We start from the raw sequence: 17,924 nt of genomic DNA on the forward strand, positions 1-17,924 counted from the left end.
AAAAAAAAGATCAAACTCAAATAAAACCAGGAAAGGCTCTCTGATTAAAGTCGATTTAAGAAGAGATTTAAAAGAGATTACTGCCTCAGCCGACATGATCTCCTCGGGCAAATTGTTCCAGAGCCTGGAAGCCCCGACTGCGAATGCCCTCTCCCCTTTAGTGTTCAGCTGGGCCTCTGGAACAGACAGGCAACCTCTGCCCGAGGATCTCAAAGTACGGACTGGCACATAGGGTATTAAAAGGTCAGAAATGTAGCAGGGAGCAACACCATCAAGAGCTTTAAAAGTAATCAATAAAATGTATCCTAAAACATACTAGGAGCCAGTGTAAAGATGCTTAGACAGGCATAATATGATCCTGCCTGTTAGTTCTGGTTAAAAGCCTGGCAGCTGAATATTGTACAGTCTGGAGTCGATTTATAGACTTTTGGCTCAAGCAGGTAAAAAGACTGTTGTTGTGATCTAAGTGTGATGAGATAAAAGCAAGTAAAATGGTCTCAGTGTCATTAAAAGTTCAAATTGGCCTAATTTTAGCGATGTTTCTAAGATGGTAAAAACACGATTGCACAAGCTTTGTGGTGTGCTGCTTAAAGTTTAAATTGGTATCAAACCACACTCTGAGATTTTTTAACAGTCATCTGACAATATGAGGTTAATGTATGTAAAAATGCAGACATCATTGTTCATGCATGCCCACAAACCATCCATTCAGTAGTCTTTGTTGCTAGGTTGATTGACAGCTTGTTCATGTTGTCCCCTCACATATGAAAAGTTCAGATTTGGGCTTGAACATGTATGGATGCATTAAAGAAGTTGATATTTTATGTAAAGAATAGGTGAAATCCTTCCACAAGACCCTAACCCTTCCATAGCCTTACAACCCTAACCCTAACCCTAACCCTCTTTGGGAAGGGGGCCTTAAAGGTCCAGAGTGCAGAATATAGTGGCATCTGGCAGAACAGACTTTGCACTAATTTTTTTGTTTCATTAAAATTAGTTTTTTTTAAATATATGTATAGAGGGAGCAGGTCCTCTTCCACTGAGTCCACCATGTTGCACTGTCATGTTCTACAGTAGCCCAGAATGGACAAACAAAACACAGATTTTTGAAGGGGAGGGGGTATTCCTTGTGTTGCAGTCTGCAACCTCAACACTAGATGCCACTAAATCCTACAAACTGCACCTTTTAAAGAGACGGGAGCAAAAACGGACTGTTTTAAACAGAGGCTGAACTGCATAAAAGCCCAGTATAAGATAAATAACTACGTATAAACCATGCAAAGATATTCCAGTAGAAGTTTCCTCATCAGTCAACACAGACCTGATGTTTTCATCCACTGACGTCTCTTCAGTGGACACAGCGGTCATGTTTCATGAATGTTTATGTCTACTTTTATCATATTTTCAGTTTTGCTGCTCAAATTGAAAATACACACAAAACAAGACAATTCAAAGGTACTTTTGAGTGTCAAACACCCTAATCCTTGAAAATAGCTAATAAAATGTTAGTTTTATAAGCTATATAAATGATAGTTTTTGTCATTATCCACTAATTTTAACAACCCATTATTATTTGAACAAACTGTATTGACTGAGGTAGCTGTAATCTGAGCATTATTAATTGGTTCAGCCCTTTGCTTTAAAGTCAAAATATGACTAACCAGCAAATAATTAAAGACAGAGGAAAAATAAAGCATATAATAAGATTTTAACTAACAAATGAGTTGAAGTCTCAGGCTTAAGGTTATTTGGGGAATTACAGCACATTTTGTCATTAGTAAGAAAAAAATGGGTTTTTATCTGTTGGCTTATATCCTTATTTTACCTCAACAACGCAGTTTGTATGAAATGGGAGGACCTCCCTTTATTTCAGATAGGGAGGAAAAAACAACTGTAAGAATGAATATTCATTGCCAAGATTGCACTTTATGCTCTCTAAAGTCTCATAATCAAGTGGCTGGATAATAGGATTTTCAAAGTTGTGTGCCAATTTCAATAATGAGTATGAGAGAATGAGGAAAACAGCACGCTCCCAGGCCAAAGTCAAGAAAATATTGTGTTTTGTAGTTCCAAAATAAGATGTTTGTACTTTGTGCACTCAGATAAATCAATGTTTGTGACAGTAAACACACTCTGATGAAATCTCCCTGTTCAATCTTCAGTCAGTCAGTTTAAGATAAGCCCAGAGTGGGTTTTGACCTCACTCACACATGTTTTATTTTTATTTTTCTCTGACTCTTATTTGACAATTTTGAAAGTAAACCAATAAACCAACCTGTAAATCTGACAGTATGGAAGGGTTCAAATAAAGCAGCTCTGTATAAAGATGCCTCTGTTGTACAAATATTACACACATTTAGAAAAATGTATTAAAGAAGCATCAGTGTTCATAAAAGTTTCAAACTAAGTTGTTGATTGGTTACCTCCAACGATGATTAATAGCAAAAAGGAAGATAGTGTTAACATCAGGTCTGGATATGAATGTATTTCTTGTTACAACCAGATGTTTCTTTTCATCACAGAACAATGACTTCAGTGTCACATCCATACACTCAACAATAGAAGCTGATTTACTATATAATTAAAAACATGTGTTTGTCTTTCTGTGTTACCCTCTGGTGTGGATTTCTTCAAGCTGTTTTTTTTCGTATTTTTTTGTTTCTTTCATTCGTCATCTTCCCTGGCACCTTTGATGAAGAGGAAGAGGGGGACGGGGAGGGAGAAGGTCGTGTTCCATGTTCCATGTTCCATGTTCCATGTTCCATGTTCCGTGTTCCATGTTCCATGTGAGGAACATGTTCAAACAGGAGATGGTGGGGACAGCAAAATAGATTTTACACACAGATAAGGACATTTACTCTGAACTGAGTTACTAATAGACATACTATGAATGTTTAATGAAGGTATTATGACTGCTCAATCAAAAACTGTCAAAACATGTCCCGAGCATGTCACAAACTTTGCACAGATGTTAGCATCAGCATGAACATAAATACAGCACAACAACAGAAAGACAGACACCACGATGAGATGAATCATTTTTATCCCTGTTGTGTTTATTATCTAAACTTCTCTAGACAATAAACCAGAGATCCAGACATGCAGCCCCAGGGATGTATGGATTGATGTAGTGTTTGTGTGCACGTGTGTGTGTGTTAGTGCTGTACAGATAAGTGGTTTTGCATGTGTCTGCGTGTACGTGCCTCCTTGCATGTGTGATCACATTAGAGCACCAGATCCTTCTGTCAGGTTTTAATTAGCAGGCCTCACAGCTGCTCGCCGTTGGGAAAAGGCAGAGAGAACATGCAGCGATAAGCAGGTTAGTGCTGAAAGAAGCACCACTCAGGCCTGAGAGTCTGAGCCTGGACAGACGCTGGCAAGCACAACAGCTGCAGGCGAACAACAGTATACAGTACACACAGACTGATGTACGTATATAATTTAACCCTGAAATGAGGTGCTACACATGCGTTTGTTTTTACCTAAATTAGAATGTAATGTGTGCTGCAGTGTTCTCTGTGGTCAATGGTGGGAAATCCCTCTGCACACACATGAGCTGTTAAATCAGTACTTGAATGGACATTACTTCCTTACTGTGATGTATTTCCTGTTGAAACAGGATGTTAAGGTGTGTCATGACAGTCAGGAAACAATCAAAAGTAAACCAATGGGTTATTTTACTCTCCAAGAATGAGGCGGTATTGTTTGATAGGACAGGCAACAGGGATGGACTGAAGAACATGACTCTATTGGTTGGACTACTAGACTACTTTTTTTTTTTACTTTAACTTTTAATAAACCTTTATACTTATTTATTTGATTTTTTTTATCTATTTAATTATTTATTTTTACTTATTTTATTTACATTTTTAATTTATTTTGCGTGCATTGGTCTCCAGTTTTTTTGTATGTTTTAAATGTTGCTACTTGTTCTGTCTTATTTTCAGCTTGTCAATCAGCTAACTATAATGCACTTTGAACTACTTGATTGATTGATTGATTGATTGATTGATTGATTGAACAGCACGAGGTTATGTTTTGCAAGAAAGCTCACGTCCTAGAGCCAATGCTCTACTTTTCCACTTTTTAAAGGTTGGGTTTGCTTTTTTTTAACCAAGGCATAGTTGAAGTCCTTTCCATTTAACACCAATGTGTTAACTTGTAACTTCACTGTAATGTTTAAGCTTCATCGTGCACCTGTGGATTATTTGTGACTAATTTGGAGCCAATATGCAAGTTTACACAAGTGTGATATGGAAATATCAAACTTCATACACAAAGGACTTTCCAGTAGGAAGCATCTGCAGTCCAGCAGTTTAGCTTTTGAAATGTATTTACATATTTATAGATTCTGGGGTTTTCAATGAGGGAAAGGAAATGGATTTAATTTTAAGAATTTCTAACTCGTCTACTGCACTTTTTGTGAAAAACTTGTGTGTCTTAAAACATGTCTGCTGTCAATTTTTAACAATTACCTTATCAAACATATGACCTCTTCTTCCCTGTAACTTAAGGTTTAATGCAATACAATAAATTCATCTGATGTTTTTCCGATGGGTTGCTCTTTATTTAAGAAGTGTCTGACAGTAAAATTGTTTAAAGTTCATTGTAGACATGAAATACGTTGAACTTGAAGTTTTACAAACTGAAGTTTCAGCTTTAAGATATGACGCACACATCCAGAAAAAGAATAAACGCAGGTGCTGGACCAAACAACAAATGTACGCAAGCAAGAAATAAAAAAGTCAGCACACTGCAACTCTTAATGCAGGTAGATTTATTAGTCAGACTAACTGTCTGACTAATAAATCCACCTGCAGTGTGCAGACATTTTTCTCTCTAGCTTTAAGATATGATAAATTAATTCAGGAGTCTTTATTCCCAAAACACTGCTGAATTCCTGGATGGTTACTATGATACTAGCCATATGTAGTATCAACACATTAATAGAAAAATGCCTAAATTTACATTTTGTGGATATAATGTTTAACATTTGTAGTGACAAATATAGTTCCACATACAGCGCATAGTTCATGTTTAACTATATGAATCGGCTGTGTTAGTGTTGATAGTACATTTTACTTACATATTGCCACCAGAAATTATAGTATTTAGCCTTTTTGTTAAGTGGGAGATATCAGAGCTGTCTGCTGTTATGTAGAACTGCCAAAATACAAGAGGCTTCTGCAGAATATGTCTATGTTGCATCAATGTAGATACTAATACACCAGTGGTAGTAAACCTTAGACTGGAGGTGGTAAATGAGAGGCTAGCATACTTTAGTGGCAAGCAAACCTAGTGGATTGGTAACTTAAGTACAGACTGAAGAGAAAACAACATTTACGCTTCATCTGTTTGGAACCTATGTTAGTTTGCTATCTGACTTTCTAGGGTGCAAACTTCAGTCTTTTAACATGTTTAGCATCAAACAACAGACATTTTGCATGGTCTCGTTTTTATACCAACTTGAACTGGTAAGTAAAGTAATCGCTCAATGATTTGCAAAGACAGTGATTACAAACCTGAATATGATGCAATGAAGACAGGGTAGGATTTCTTTTGTTTTTTTTTCCATTTAGCTGTAGCTGCCTTTAACATTGATCCAGCAATGACTTAAACTCCACCCACAAAGGTCTCAAGTCCCATATCAATGTGCATTTGTGTGACAGATGATGTGGGTGGATGTATAATTGAAGAACAGATGGAGTGGGCTTTTGTGGTCTCACATGTTGCGTGAAAAAGCATTTCTTCTTGCTTTAAAAGTAGCTGTTGGGAATAGATGATTGAGGCTTTGCTGGCAATAACAATTACCATAATTATGACTGTACATTTGTCACTCACAGCATGATTACTGTTCTCGCAGGAAAATACAAAATGTACTCCGCATATATATGTATAGATTTCTCCTGACAGTAAAACGAAGCGAAAAATTAAAACAATTTCATGATTCACCAAGGAATTTAATTAAAAATAAAAAGCCTGTGACAAAAGCTTTTTCACAGTCTAGTAGGTAAACACTTAGGCTTGAAATGTGATCAGTTAAATGTGTAGAATTAGCTTCCATTTTTATTCAACCAGTGGAGTTTAGTATTCAAATCAGGTTGAATTTTTTTTTTAATGAAACACAATGTTAGAACGCCACTGGCAGGAACAAAAATGTACTGTCATAATTCAGTTGTGCACTGAAATGAAGGAATGGCTATAAACTGTGTATGCTGTCTGGCTGGATGAGGAGCAGGTGGTGATTTAAACCCTTATTTTTTGGGAGCGTTGGGATTTCTGATAGTGTATCCATCATAAAATTTGGACCGTGCAACTATCTAACTATGCACCAAGCACATCTCTGTATTATATCACCCCAACAAGAGTATTTTTAACTGCACAGTGTTACAAAATATGTCTTAACAATTCAATCAAACAACAATCAAATGTTTTTCTATGCACATGAATATTTTTAATAGAAAGTTATTTGAATTTAAACAAGTTAAAAGGTGATATTTATGTTACCCATTGCTGGCACTGCGTCACAAGTGACTTCCTGAAAGGACTGCTCCACCCCCAGAAAGGTTTGTTGCCTGAGGGTCCAGCCATGCCTTGAGTGGGATGTATGTTGCTATTTTTAGGCTGTTTTTCCAGTCGCTCAGACTAGCCAGGATGGCAACGTTTTGGGTTAGTGCAAAGGGGTCATATGGAAATGTTGTAATACACATTCCCATACGTACCTGACGATGGTTGGACAGATAGAAACACTTTAAACAAATTAACATTCCAGCAGTAAGTCAGACAGTGTGCAGGAATTGTCTAATTGTTTTCAGATCTGACTTTCACACAGGTAAGAAAGCAGATAGGGTCTTACTTACTTTTTGTGTTAAGTGCAACATGATGAATACCATCTACAAACTGTTTGCCACATATTCAAACAATTACTTTGTTTCTCTATGACAACATTTTTTCACCCAGCCTTGGATGAAATCCTACATTCTGACATTTTTATCCTCATGGTCAAATTTAGGTATTGTGTATCACCTCATAAATATTAGTTATTTGTTGCTCCAGTCCAAAATGTTATGGTCCAAATTCTAGCTGCTGACTCCCCACAGAGAGCTCTTAGCTACTCCTACACCCCCATTCATTTTAGATAACAGATAAGCACACCAGATCCAGTAGATTTATCTCTTTCTTTTAGACTCCTTCACTTCAGCTGCAACATTCAAGCACACTAAGGCTGTGGAGCAGCAGTATATCAGATAGATCTGTACTTCTCAGCAGACACAAGTCTTTATGCATTCATTCTTTCCATCTATGCATGACTCTTACTGAAGGAGGAATTTTGTTGAAAATGCCAAAACATTTGCCTCAGTGATAAAGCAATCCTCCTCTTAAAAAAATACATTAATCAGCAGCACAGGATGAATAGCAGCATCAGCCTAGCATGCTCACCCATTTTAGGTCTGCATGGAAAAACTCCTAGAGTACTAATCCATGTTAAAGCGCCTGTATAAGCGTGTTGGTGGATTATTAACTAAGACTGAGAGCTTTTTTTCACAGATTCTGCATCTAAAACATTTATTTTTGTGCCTTTTCTCAGAAGAATAGCATGCAGACTGAATTAACCTACAGTAAATATTTAAGCATATTCACCCTATCTTCGTCGGTTAGAATAAGATGTGCAGATTAGATTAAAGAATGCTTATTTACTGTATAGTGAGTCATGCTTCCAAATGTGTTGCCCTTAAATAGGCATGGAGTCAGGCTGTGACTGTGCATAAGTAGTATGCAGTAAACACCCTACTTCATGGAGATAAATCCAAACAAATAAGTCCACAGAGTAAACCAGTCTTCACCATGGCCAAGGCCATGTTTGATTAAATGAAATATTAAAAGGACAATCCAAAGCTCTGACAATGAGTCGTGGATTCAAAATGTGGGGAAAAAAGGGTTTTAGGGGTTGTAAAAATCTAAAATAAAGTCTTGCATGTCTGTAATAGCGCATGTTTGTATTCATTGTGTTTTCAACAAGGATCTGAAAATGAAAAAAGATGCTCAAGATACTGCAAATTAATCTGGGTGAGAATGGCCTGGTTTCACGAAATGGTGTATGAATAATACGCCTTTTTTTCAAGTCATTTTGCATTTTATCATTATGCTATTTTGCTTTTTGTGTGTCATGTCACCATTCAGGTCATGAATTCAGTCACCAATAGCAACCCATAGTTACCTTCTAGTGTCAGATGGAGTGACGCATTTCAGATTACATCGATATAGTGACTTTATTTTCTGATTTACATTCTTTGACTTTGTTTTATTAGCAAAAGGCCAGTTGGGTTGATGGCTAGATAGCATCAGAGAACTGTTTGACACTGTTAAACCAGACATTTTTCATATCAGGACATTTTTACTGCATTTTACTGATCATTATAACCCGAAACATGATTTTTCCTCAACCCTAACCAAATGACCAAAAGCATTAAGCAACACACCAAAAGCTTGAAATGCATAGACATGACATGGAAAATGACACAAAAAAGTGGCAAAAAGTGGCAAAAAAGTAGCATGCTATATATATGCAATCCCATGAGATCACGTTGGAACCAACTAACCAGTTTGCAAAAAGGTATGCTTGTTTTTAGTTTCTATTTTTGGTCATCTATCACGTCAATTACAACAAAAGTGGTACATCCATTGAGAGTTTGGATTCTTGATCAGAACATCAGGATATAAAAAGCTTCCATTGTGTGTGTCTCCATGTGATTATTAGATAATGGATTTTATAATGAGGTAATCATCTCTAATCTGTAGCTATTACACAATCACTGCCGGTCTTACGTCTGCTGCATTATAGATGATAACCGTGTGATTACAAGAGGACAGTCTGAGGTATGTCAGGATCTGAAGACAAGTTTTACTTTTATAGAGTTTTATTTTTGATAACAGTGTGGTTCACTGACATGTTTTTAATATTTTTTTTGACAACAGATGTCTTACAGCACAGAGGAATAAGATGGATCAGACTATAGATCAGGTTATTGTTGTGTAGTGAGATTTGTTGACTTTAACCCTTTACATACTGTTCATATTCTGACTCATTTTTTTAATAACTCAGGTCAAATGTGTACATTTGCATTTATAAAATGTGTATCAGCTGCACAAAAATGTTAAAAACATATGTATTTTTTTCACATTTTTGTACTCTGTGGGTCACTTTAGGAAAAGTCCAGCTAAAGGAAATGTGCATATGGTGTCTTTACAGCTCTCAAATGTACAAAATGGGTCAAATTTAACCCTGAACAATATGTAAGGGTTAAGAAAGATAATGGAATCAGCCAAATCCTTTAATATTGTCATCAGCATTTATCGAAAAGTGTTGCTATGCCTACAAACATCCCGAAAGATCTACTGGCATGGTAATAGACTTTCAGATGTGGACACCGTTTGATAAACCACACACATTATTGCTGAGTTCTCCAACACATAATTTATTGGTGAATAGTCACAGATAGGATATAAATAGGACAATGGCATAGTTCAATTAATATCTACACATAGTATATAGCCGGCAATCCATCACATTCATTTTAATATGCAAGGTCACTAAAAGATATTAAAGTGACGGCACTATTAAATAACCTATTAAATCCGTCAAATCAATCACGATCAGAGTCACAATTTCACTGTTTTTCCTAACGGTTGGCAACACTATGGCATGCAACAGGAAGTCAATACTGTAATATTAAAGCATGCTTAAAATTCCCACTTACAAAATGCACAGAACCAACATTTGCACAGTGTGGAGATTGTGTCAGTGTGTCTGCAGAGAGCAGGGCCAGTTGTTGCCATGACAAAGCTTTGAGATACTGTGCAAACATATATCACATAAGTAATCACTGGAAAATTAGCATAACATTTTTAACAAATGTGAAGGTAGTGGTTAAGAAATATCCAATATGATGGTAAATGACCATACTGTTTATAAGTATAAATACACTACATAGTTTGCAGCTACTGACTAATTGCACAGCAGATAAATAGGCCTAGATAATGGCTCATTTTGTAAGTTTGGTGAGTCTTAAAAAGAACTTGATAAACGACTTTAAAGATATATAGGCAGTCTACATTGTAATTACCAGATACTGTAACAAACTGTGCTTTTCCACTGAAAAAAAATGCACAATGTTGTTTGAGGGTGTGTCTGTTGGATGGAGGTAGTTTTGGGTTAGTTACTGTTGTGAGTATCAATATAACCTGGCCGTGACCTGGAGAGCAGGTTATGATTTGCAGTGAAAACAGAAGCAAAAGCTAAGCTTCACAATGCAAACATTTACACATCCGGTGTATTTGTATTGTACATTGAACTATCAAATATTTGATCTGTAACTATTAACCATTGAGACACTTAAACATCAAACGTTTTCTAAATGTAATACAGGGGGGGGGAAACTGCATTGCACTGTGCTGTGAGTCCTCAGGAAGCAGAAGTAAAATTATAAAAAAAAAAATTAAAAAAAAAAACCCAAATCACATCTCACAGTAACCTTCAATTCACTTTGTAACCTTCTGAATTTCTAAACTATAAACACTCTCCACAAAACAACCTGATCTTTATCATTTTCTGCCTTCTTATACATTTTCAGTCTTTGGCACTTTCTTCTACCCCTCCCTTCTTCTCTTCCTGTTTAGGCGCCGCTGGCTAACGCCTGCCTGTTCTTGGCACATTGACAGTTATTATTCTCCTTTTTGTCCTTAACAGTTCTGGAGCGTATGTTAGACAGATCCTGGATCAGTTTGGAGTTGAGGAAGCGCCTGTAGGAGTCTTTCGCCATCAACGTGTAGATCATCTTCTGAGCCTCGTCGAAACAAGACGGGACGGCGCTCTCGATGTTCTGCATCGTTACTTCTCTGGTGACTGCGTCTAGGTTTACCTTAATGTGACAAAGGAGGAGAAGAAATGATGGGTTAGGATACTGAAGACAAAAATCTAGTGAGAGTTTGAAGAGCATGACCACAGGTAAGGTAGGGAGCGGTACTGCAGAGGCCAGGATGAAGCACACAAGCAAAGAAAACTACTCAGTATTAACTTTAATTACTCCTCTAAAATCTCAAATTCCTTATCCAGCTGCAGATAAACCTTTATGAAATCCCTAAAAATGTCACAGTTAAAAGAAAAAGTAATATAGTTTTTATATAAAAGAGGGAAAACACACTTTTTAACTAGTTTTGGTCAAGAGTAAATCCCATAGACTGTAAAGATGGTCGACACATCATCACTTCCTGCCACTTATCAGAAAACACTTGAATATACATCAGTGTGTTAAGAACTACCTAAAATGATAGAAACCAAAAATATATATAACATGCACTTTTTTTAAAAGTCTGTCCCATTCGCTAACATGGAGACGGTGGGATTTAAGACCAATACTGCAACCTGCCAGCAGGGGGCAATCAAGATATTTTGGCTTCACTTTTTTAGGGAGCTGTCATGTTATCCATCTTTATATAACCTAAAGTCTATGATCTACCCAGAGACATAAACTGAGTTGTCCAAATTTCCATCAGCCATCATCTAACTTCCCATGGTAATAAAAAAATAGTTTTAATCTTAAATCAGACAACCGACTGAATTGTCATCAGTGTAGCAGTGTTATTCATGTGTGTTCATAGCTTTGTGAAGCATTGAATTAAGTATTCATTGCATTTGCATTAATATGATTTACAGCAATACCTTTGAAGTGAGTTTCAGGCTTTTAAAGGACATCTTTTTCTTCACCCTTGCTATCCCAGCCTCACTTTCCCACTTATTACGAATTCATTCTCAATATTGTTACATTTTTAAGGGGTAAACTTGTTCATGCTTTACAAGCTCGCTGATAGTTCAGTAAAGACATGACTCATTACCTCATTAGGAGAATCTGCCTCAACATATTGCTGGTAGATCAGCTTGGCTCTGGTTGCCAACTTGGAAGTTGTGCTCTTCTTGTAATCCTCGCAGGCAAGCCAGAAGTCCATGTTCTCCTTGCTGAATTCTGACTTCAGGAAGGTGGTGAAGACTTTACGACCCGCTAAAACAGACAGAAAACAAAAAAGGGTATTAATATCCAGTGCACCTTAGAGACCCATGAATAAGTACATGACATAATCAGAAAGCTGTCAGGCTCAACGACTTGTTACGCTTTGTGTCCTTAGATCTAACAAGACTTCGGATGGATTGCTTTACAGCACAAAAAGAAAAATGGGTGCTGTTTTCAACACACAAATTGAGCGAAAACGATCAAAGTTTCTGGTTATAGAAATGTGTTAGAAGGGTGAGTAATTGATGCTAAAGGCAATTGCCATTCATTCATCCTCCTGTAAGAGAAAATAAACACAGCAAGAAGTGAAGCCAGAGAGCATGAAAGCACTGTAATTATACTGAGCCATTATTTATCAAAATGACAATAATACTGCCAGACTTAGTTGCAATAATTGCATCCTGATGAGTTCAGATACGCAAGGCAAATTAGTGTTTTCCATTAATCAAACCAGTCCCTGTCGAAGTCATATTTTTATCAAATTGATTAACGGATGTAGCACTGTTGCTCCAAAATCCTACATGACTAACAGAACAGAATGAAAGACGGAGGAGAGGCCAGGATGAGATTAAGAAAAGAACAAGCGATTGGAGAAATAAGAGCTCGGACAGATAAAGTCTGAAAGGCAGAAGGAAGACATGATGAGTTTGGAAGTCAGTTGATAAGGTCAGGGAACGCAGCAGGTCAGAACTCAACTGGTTCCCGCAAGGCCATTGCTCCGCTTTGTGTCCACACATACACACACACACACACACACACACTCACTGTAATTCCCAGGGGGTTTATGCGCACACAGACAGAGATATACACCCTCGGCACTGGTCAGCATGCCCTGAGGGGCCGTTCAGTAGTGCCTCGAGACACGTAGCAGAAGACCAGATCATGAGAAAGTGTTGTATGTGTGTGTACTCAGTGTGTAGGTTTGTGTGTGTTCCAGCCAAGTCCTCATAACTTTCATAACTTTCCGTAATCACAGCCAGCCTGAACAGGATGATGCTACTTAATTAGCACGAGATTAATCCAACACATCTGTTAGACTGTCGTTAATTTACGAATGTCCTGTTTTTTTATGTTATTTGTCTTAAATTGTTACATTTAAACACCTTATTACATTTACCGGCTTCTTGAGACTATATTTCACATGTATATTTAATAATTTACTTAAAGTTCTCATCTTCTGCCTTTTCAATGTGTGGAAAAGATTACATCACTTTTGAAATTGTGAAACTTTACCGCCAACCATTAGCAAAGAATGTGAAGTTCAGGACCTTGTCTGATAATATTCCCATGATTGCAGCCCCATCATGTCACTTGAGAACATTCATGTTTAGTTAACGTTTTTTTTTAGTTTTTAGTTTTTTAAATTAACCCCCAAGAGAGATTCTGCTGGAGATTTAATGAGTCAAGCATCCGCCTGACAGATATCTTCAGTACTATTAATATCAAACAAAATCACTTGAGTTTGCTTTCGGTTTGAAGTCTGATTAGCTTTATTCCAGTTTAGGTTTCACGTTTGAATCAATAATGTAACACTTACTCTCACTGTTCATCACGTGGCTGAAAGACTCCTTCCATTTCTCCACCTCAGCTGCAGTTGGCACACTGAAATACAGACAAAACAGGTTTTTTTAATAAGGTTTCACAGACATCACATGGTAAGAATTTCACAGGAAAGCTGCAATTTGGAAATGATGCATGAAACTATTTGCATTTAACCAATGAATCACACTGCACAGGGACACGCAACATGTGTGTTCATGACGTGTTTGGATCATTATAATAAGTGCAGAAACCACACTGGTGGCTTGCTGCCATCCTGCCTGAACAAATTAAAAAACTGTATTTAAAATACTGTTTTCCCTAAAAGTGTTTGCATCATAATAAGACATCTTTGTTGGGAGGTTTTTCCTTTTGGTCTAAAATGAACTCAGCTCATCCAGATGCAGGCTGCACTGATCAATAATGGCAGTAAATCTAACCATGTCTACGTCATGTGACACAGCAAAACCAGCAATAATCCCCCTCATATAGAGCACAAGTGAAATAATGACACTAATCAATATGTTTTATCCACTTAGAGAGGAGCAATGAACTATATACTCATATCACTACAATAGAAGAAGCATGTCATGTTTTTTACAGTGTGTCCTTGTGTTGTGAAAGGAATGAGCGATATAACTGTTGAACAATTATTACAGGAGAGCTGAAAATTGATTATCCATAACTGTTATCCATCTGAATGGGTTATACGTTACTGAAAGGGAAAGGTCAGGGTGAGTGTCGTTGATGTTAATCAGCTCATAAAGAACAATGAGAGGTGTCTAGTGGGAACAAAGCCTGAAGGCTTGTCATTAAGCCCCAAACGAGATATAATGTGTTCCTCAGCCAATGTAATTTGGCCTTTTTTCCCATCTTTTTGTGTTCGAATGACTAATGAGGAGCCACGAAATGGGCTTCAAGGTAACCAATTTTCACAAAATCAGCTACATATTCAGCCATGACAGAGTTGGAGACATTTGTGTAGGTTAGTGAAGATTTGTCTAGCCATGGCTGAATATTTGGATAAAAACACTGGTTTTGCCAGATTTCAGGACGAGATTTGGTTAGACTCAAGCAAAAGGTAAAGACATTTTTCTGTATTGTCTGTATTGTCTCCTTTCTATAATCTTGCCATACACTCTTAATAATAATCTGAGCCTGTCAGAAGCAAGAACAAACACTTTTAGTGGATGTACATTGATATAGTGCAGTTGCCCTGTTGGATTACATTGCAATCCCTTTCGCAGCTACCAGCTAAACCACACTTTCGTTGAAAAATGTCCCTTTAAATCTGCAGAAATAGTACTTATGTAACATCAATCAAAGGCTTTATAAATCTTCTGTATGGTAACACAAACCAAAACCTGCCATATAATTACACACCTGAATTGGTATGCAGACGTTTTTCAAAATAGAACAAAGCACCACTGAACCGAAAAATTCAAAACATCGAGCAGGAAATGATCTATTTCCCATTTTAAACTAAATGGCTCTCCACAAGGGCGTCAAATCAAACTCTCTCTCTCACCAGAATAGCCAATTCATCTCTTTTGTCATCGCCCCCTTTCAAATAATTCATGTGGAAATATCTCAAATTTGTAGTTTGGGGCCAAGTTATGTGGTTTGTGTCCAAAACCAGGCACGAACAAAAGTAATGGATTTATGCATAATCAGGGTGGATAAAAAGCATTTGGCTTCATACTCTCCTCTTAAATGTTCCTTCTATAGTGATTAAAGAAAACTATAAAATAATTTGAACATGTTAATAACAAAGCAGGACTTATTTTAATACACAGGAAAATCTTTTAAAGCAACACAAACAGAACTTCATCCAAAGCATGAATGGAGGGTTTTTTTTATGTGCCTTAATTGTCTTTTTGAAGTCAGATCTGTAGAATAAACACAGACCAGAACAAATATTTTACATCAACAACATCCACATGAACTAACAGATTAGTTCTTCTGACCTCTTTGCAGCAGCTGCAGCAGTCTTCTCTTTCATCTGCTTCTGATCCGCTGCTTGATGTTCGGGCTTCTGGAGCAAGAAACTTATTTTGTGCTTGATGTCTTTGGCACTGTGGAGAATCATATGGGAGGACAGTGAGTGAAAAGATTTCCGTTTGTTTGCATTGATAATATTTGTTCAAAGATTTGCTTGTATGAAGATCTATTGTATGTGACCAAGTGTCAACTGGCTCCTCTTTGTCTGTATTTAACTGCTGATTTCAGTTAATTGTCCAGTTTGAAATATCAAGATGTCAGGATCAGCATGTACACTGATCGTTTCAGATATCAAAAACTACATTTTATCACAGTTACTTTCACAGTTACTTTTCACATTCATTCACATCACTTTCAACAGTTTGATCCACCTGTTGTTTAAAGCATATTAGTCTTACCTTTTCAGGCATGTTGCCGGAAGTGTTGCAAGTCCTTTACACATGGTGGAATGTTAAAGATCCAAAGTCAGTGCTGTTTTTGTAAATGACGACAGGAAGGCAGCAGTGTGACAGCAAGCAGCAACGTTTTTATAATGTAGCACTGTTCTTGAGTATTAGACTGCTAGGCTGCTGTTGTCTCCACCCCCAGCAGTGGTTTTATATATCTAGAGTGCACACTGACAGAAAACTGACCAATCACACCGGCCAGGGGAGAGAGAACCGAAGAGAGAGAGAGAAGGAGCAGGGAGAGAGAGAGAGTGTGAAGGGAAAAGGGGGAAATTTACAGCAGATGGGAGTGTGTGTATAATCAAAACAAAAGGTGTTTTCCACTGATGGAGGTGTGTCGAGCATTTGAGGAATTACTTAAGTTATCACTCTCTCGGAAAAAAACGGAGAGCTTTATTAACTTAGCACAAATGCATCAAGGCTCGGATGCTGTTATAAGTCTGTGTTTTCATGTATTCAAGGAGATCTGTTGAAGTGAAGAGCTGTAACTTGTTTTAGAGCTGTGAGCAGTCTTGCCTTAACTCTGTATTTATCTGTACTGTCTTGTCCTTGTATTGTAATATAAATGTTTCTATTATGTCTTATGTGTATTTTATTTCAGGATATGGATGTACGGATATGCCTGAAATAAAGTTTTCTTCTTCTTCTACTCTTCCATTATCATTGTGCATTGCATTGTGTGACAATGGTGTTAATCAACAGCATATTACCCCTTTGTGAAAAGAGGGTCACACTCAGAAATGTATTGTTCACTTGATTTAATTATTCATCAGTCACAGAAGGTTTTCTGCTCTCCGGTCTTTATCATTGTCTACAAATGAACAGATACTATTCTTATCTAAAGGGGACAGGTGGATTTCCAGGTGAACCTGATTACTAATTATTGTGGTGTCGAAATCACACAGAAACACATCACATTCAATGGAATTGCATAGAATATCACAGTCAGTCAATGCGGTATATCGTAAGTCCAAATAACTTCATCTGGAGTACATCCACCATCCAGTGAGACATACTGTGACAATTTTATTTAACAAAAAATATTCCAAAGAAATATTGCTATCATTGTGGCGGGGAACATCCTTGGTAATGGTTCCTCACCTTTCATAAATCAGTTAAAACAAATAGTAAAAAAAATAAAATAAATCAACAGAAAACTTTAACAGTAGAATTGGAAGCATAAAACATACAATAAAAAAAGAACCCAATTATAATAAAAAATAAATAAATAATAAATACAGAAAAATACAAAGAGAGAAAGAAAATAAAAAGCTAGACTAAAATAGAGCATAAAATATGAGAGTGCAGCATAACATAATGATTTGCGTTAAAACCATTAAAAGGACATACAGTGCAAATGAAAGATTAAAATGTACAAGTGCTTTGAAAGAGCTCAAGCATAAGCACATGAAAAGAGAAACCTTTAACCTGGATTTAAAAATGTTCACAGTTGGGGCTGATTTCAGTTCTGTTGAGCTACTATTGTAAGCTAAAAAGCAGTGCTTCTGGCAGGATGTTGTCTTCCTTTACAACTCTTCATCCCCAAGTGAGGCCAGGCCTGGTTCTTTAACCTAGAAGAGGAAGTGTGAATGTGGTTAGTCAGGTAATTATTTGTCCTGGGTATTGACAGCATGTATAACCTAAGAGGAAAAAAGCCAGCTGGAAGATGGATAACACAGACAGATCTGTCTTTAGGAATCAGACTGTAATGAACTGAAATGACTTATCAGACAAAAAAATCTCAAATTAGCTTCGAGGCACAGCATGTCAATCAGTCTTAGAGTAAACTGTAATTACTTAGTCACAATCCATACCATGCACAAGCAATCTGATGGCAAAAAAACAAATCAGTCCACTGAAATTTTCACACCAA

At 37.0% G+C, this 17,924-nt stretch overlaps 1 protein-coding gene across 1 annotated transcript; it reads right to left on the bottom strand.

Moving 5' to 3' along the window:
• Positions 1-9,639: 9,639 nt before the first annotated feature.
• On the bottom strand, positions 9,640-16,150 carry rgs4 (regulator of G protein signaling 4). The gene is made up of 5 exons (XM_062424028.1): positions 16,004-16,150; positions 15,572-15,679; positions 13,603-13,667; positions 11,893-12,056; positions 9,640-10,919 (listed from the first exon to the last, which is right to left on the bottom strand). Exons 1-5 carry the CDS (start codon positions 16,045-16,047, stop codon positions 10,674-10,676), a joined length of 627 nt encoding a protein of 208 aa, XP_062280012.1. The 5' UTR covers positions 16,048-16,150; the 3' UTR covers positions 9,640-10,673.
• Between the last annotated feature and the right edge of the window lie 1,774 nt (positions 16,151-17,924).

Source organism: Scomber scombrus, chromosome 8, assembly GCF_963691925.1.
Source record: "Scomber scombrus chromosome 8, fScoSco1.1, whole genome shotgun sequence".
Classification (NCBI taxonomy): domain Eukaryota; kingdom Metazoa; phylum Chordata; class Actinopteri; order Scombriformes; family Scombridae; genus Scomber; species Scomber scombrus.

What these genes read in the sequence shown, in the direction of transcription:
- rgs4 (XM_062424028.1), bottom strand. Translation starts at nt 16,047, where the DNA reads ATGTGTAAAGGACTTGCAACACTTCCGGCAACATGCCTGAAAAG. An exon ending in CCGGCAACATGCCTGAAAAG is followed by an intron (nt 15,680 to 16,003) that starts GTAAGACTAATA and finishes GATTCTCCACAG; the next exon opens with TGCCAAAGACATCAAGCACA. An exon ending in AGGCAGATTCTCCTAATGAG is followed by an intron (nt 10,920 to 11,892) that starts GTAATGAGTCAT and finishes TGTCACATTAAG; the next exon opens with GTAAACCTAGACGCAGTCAC.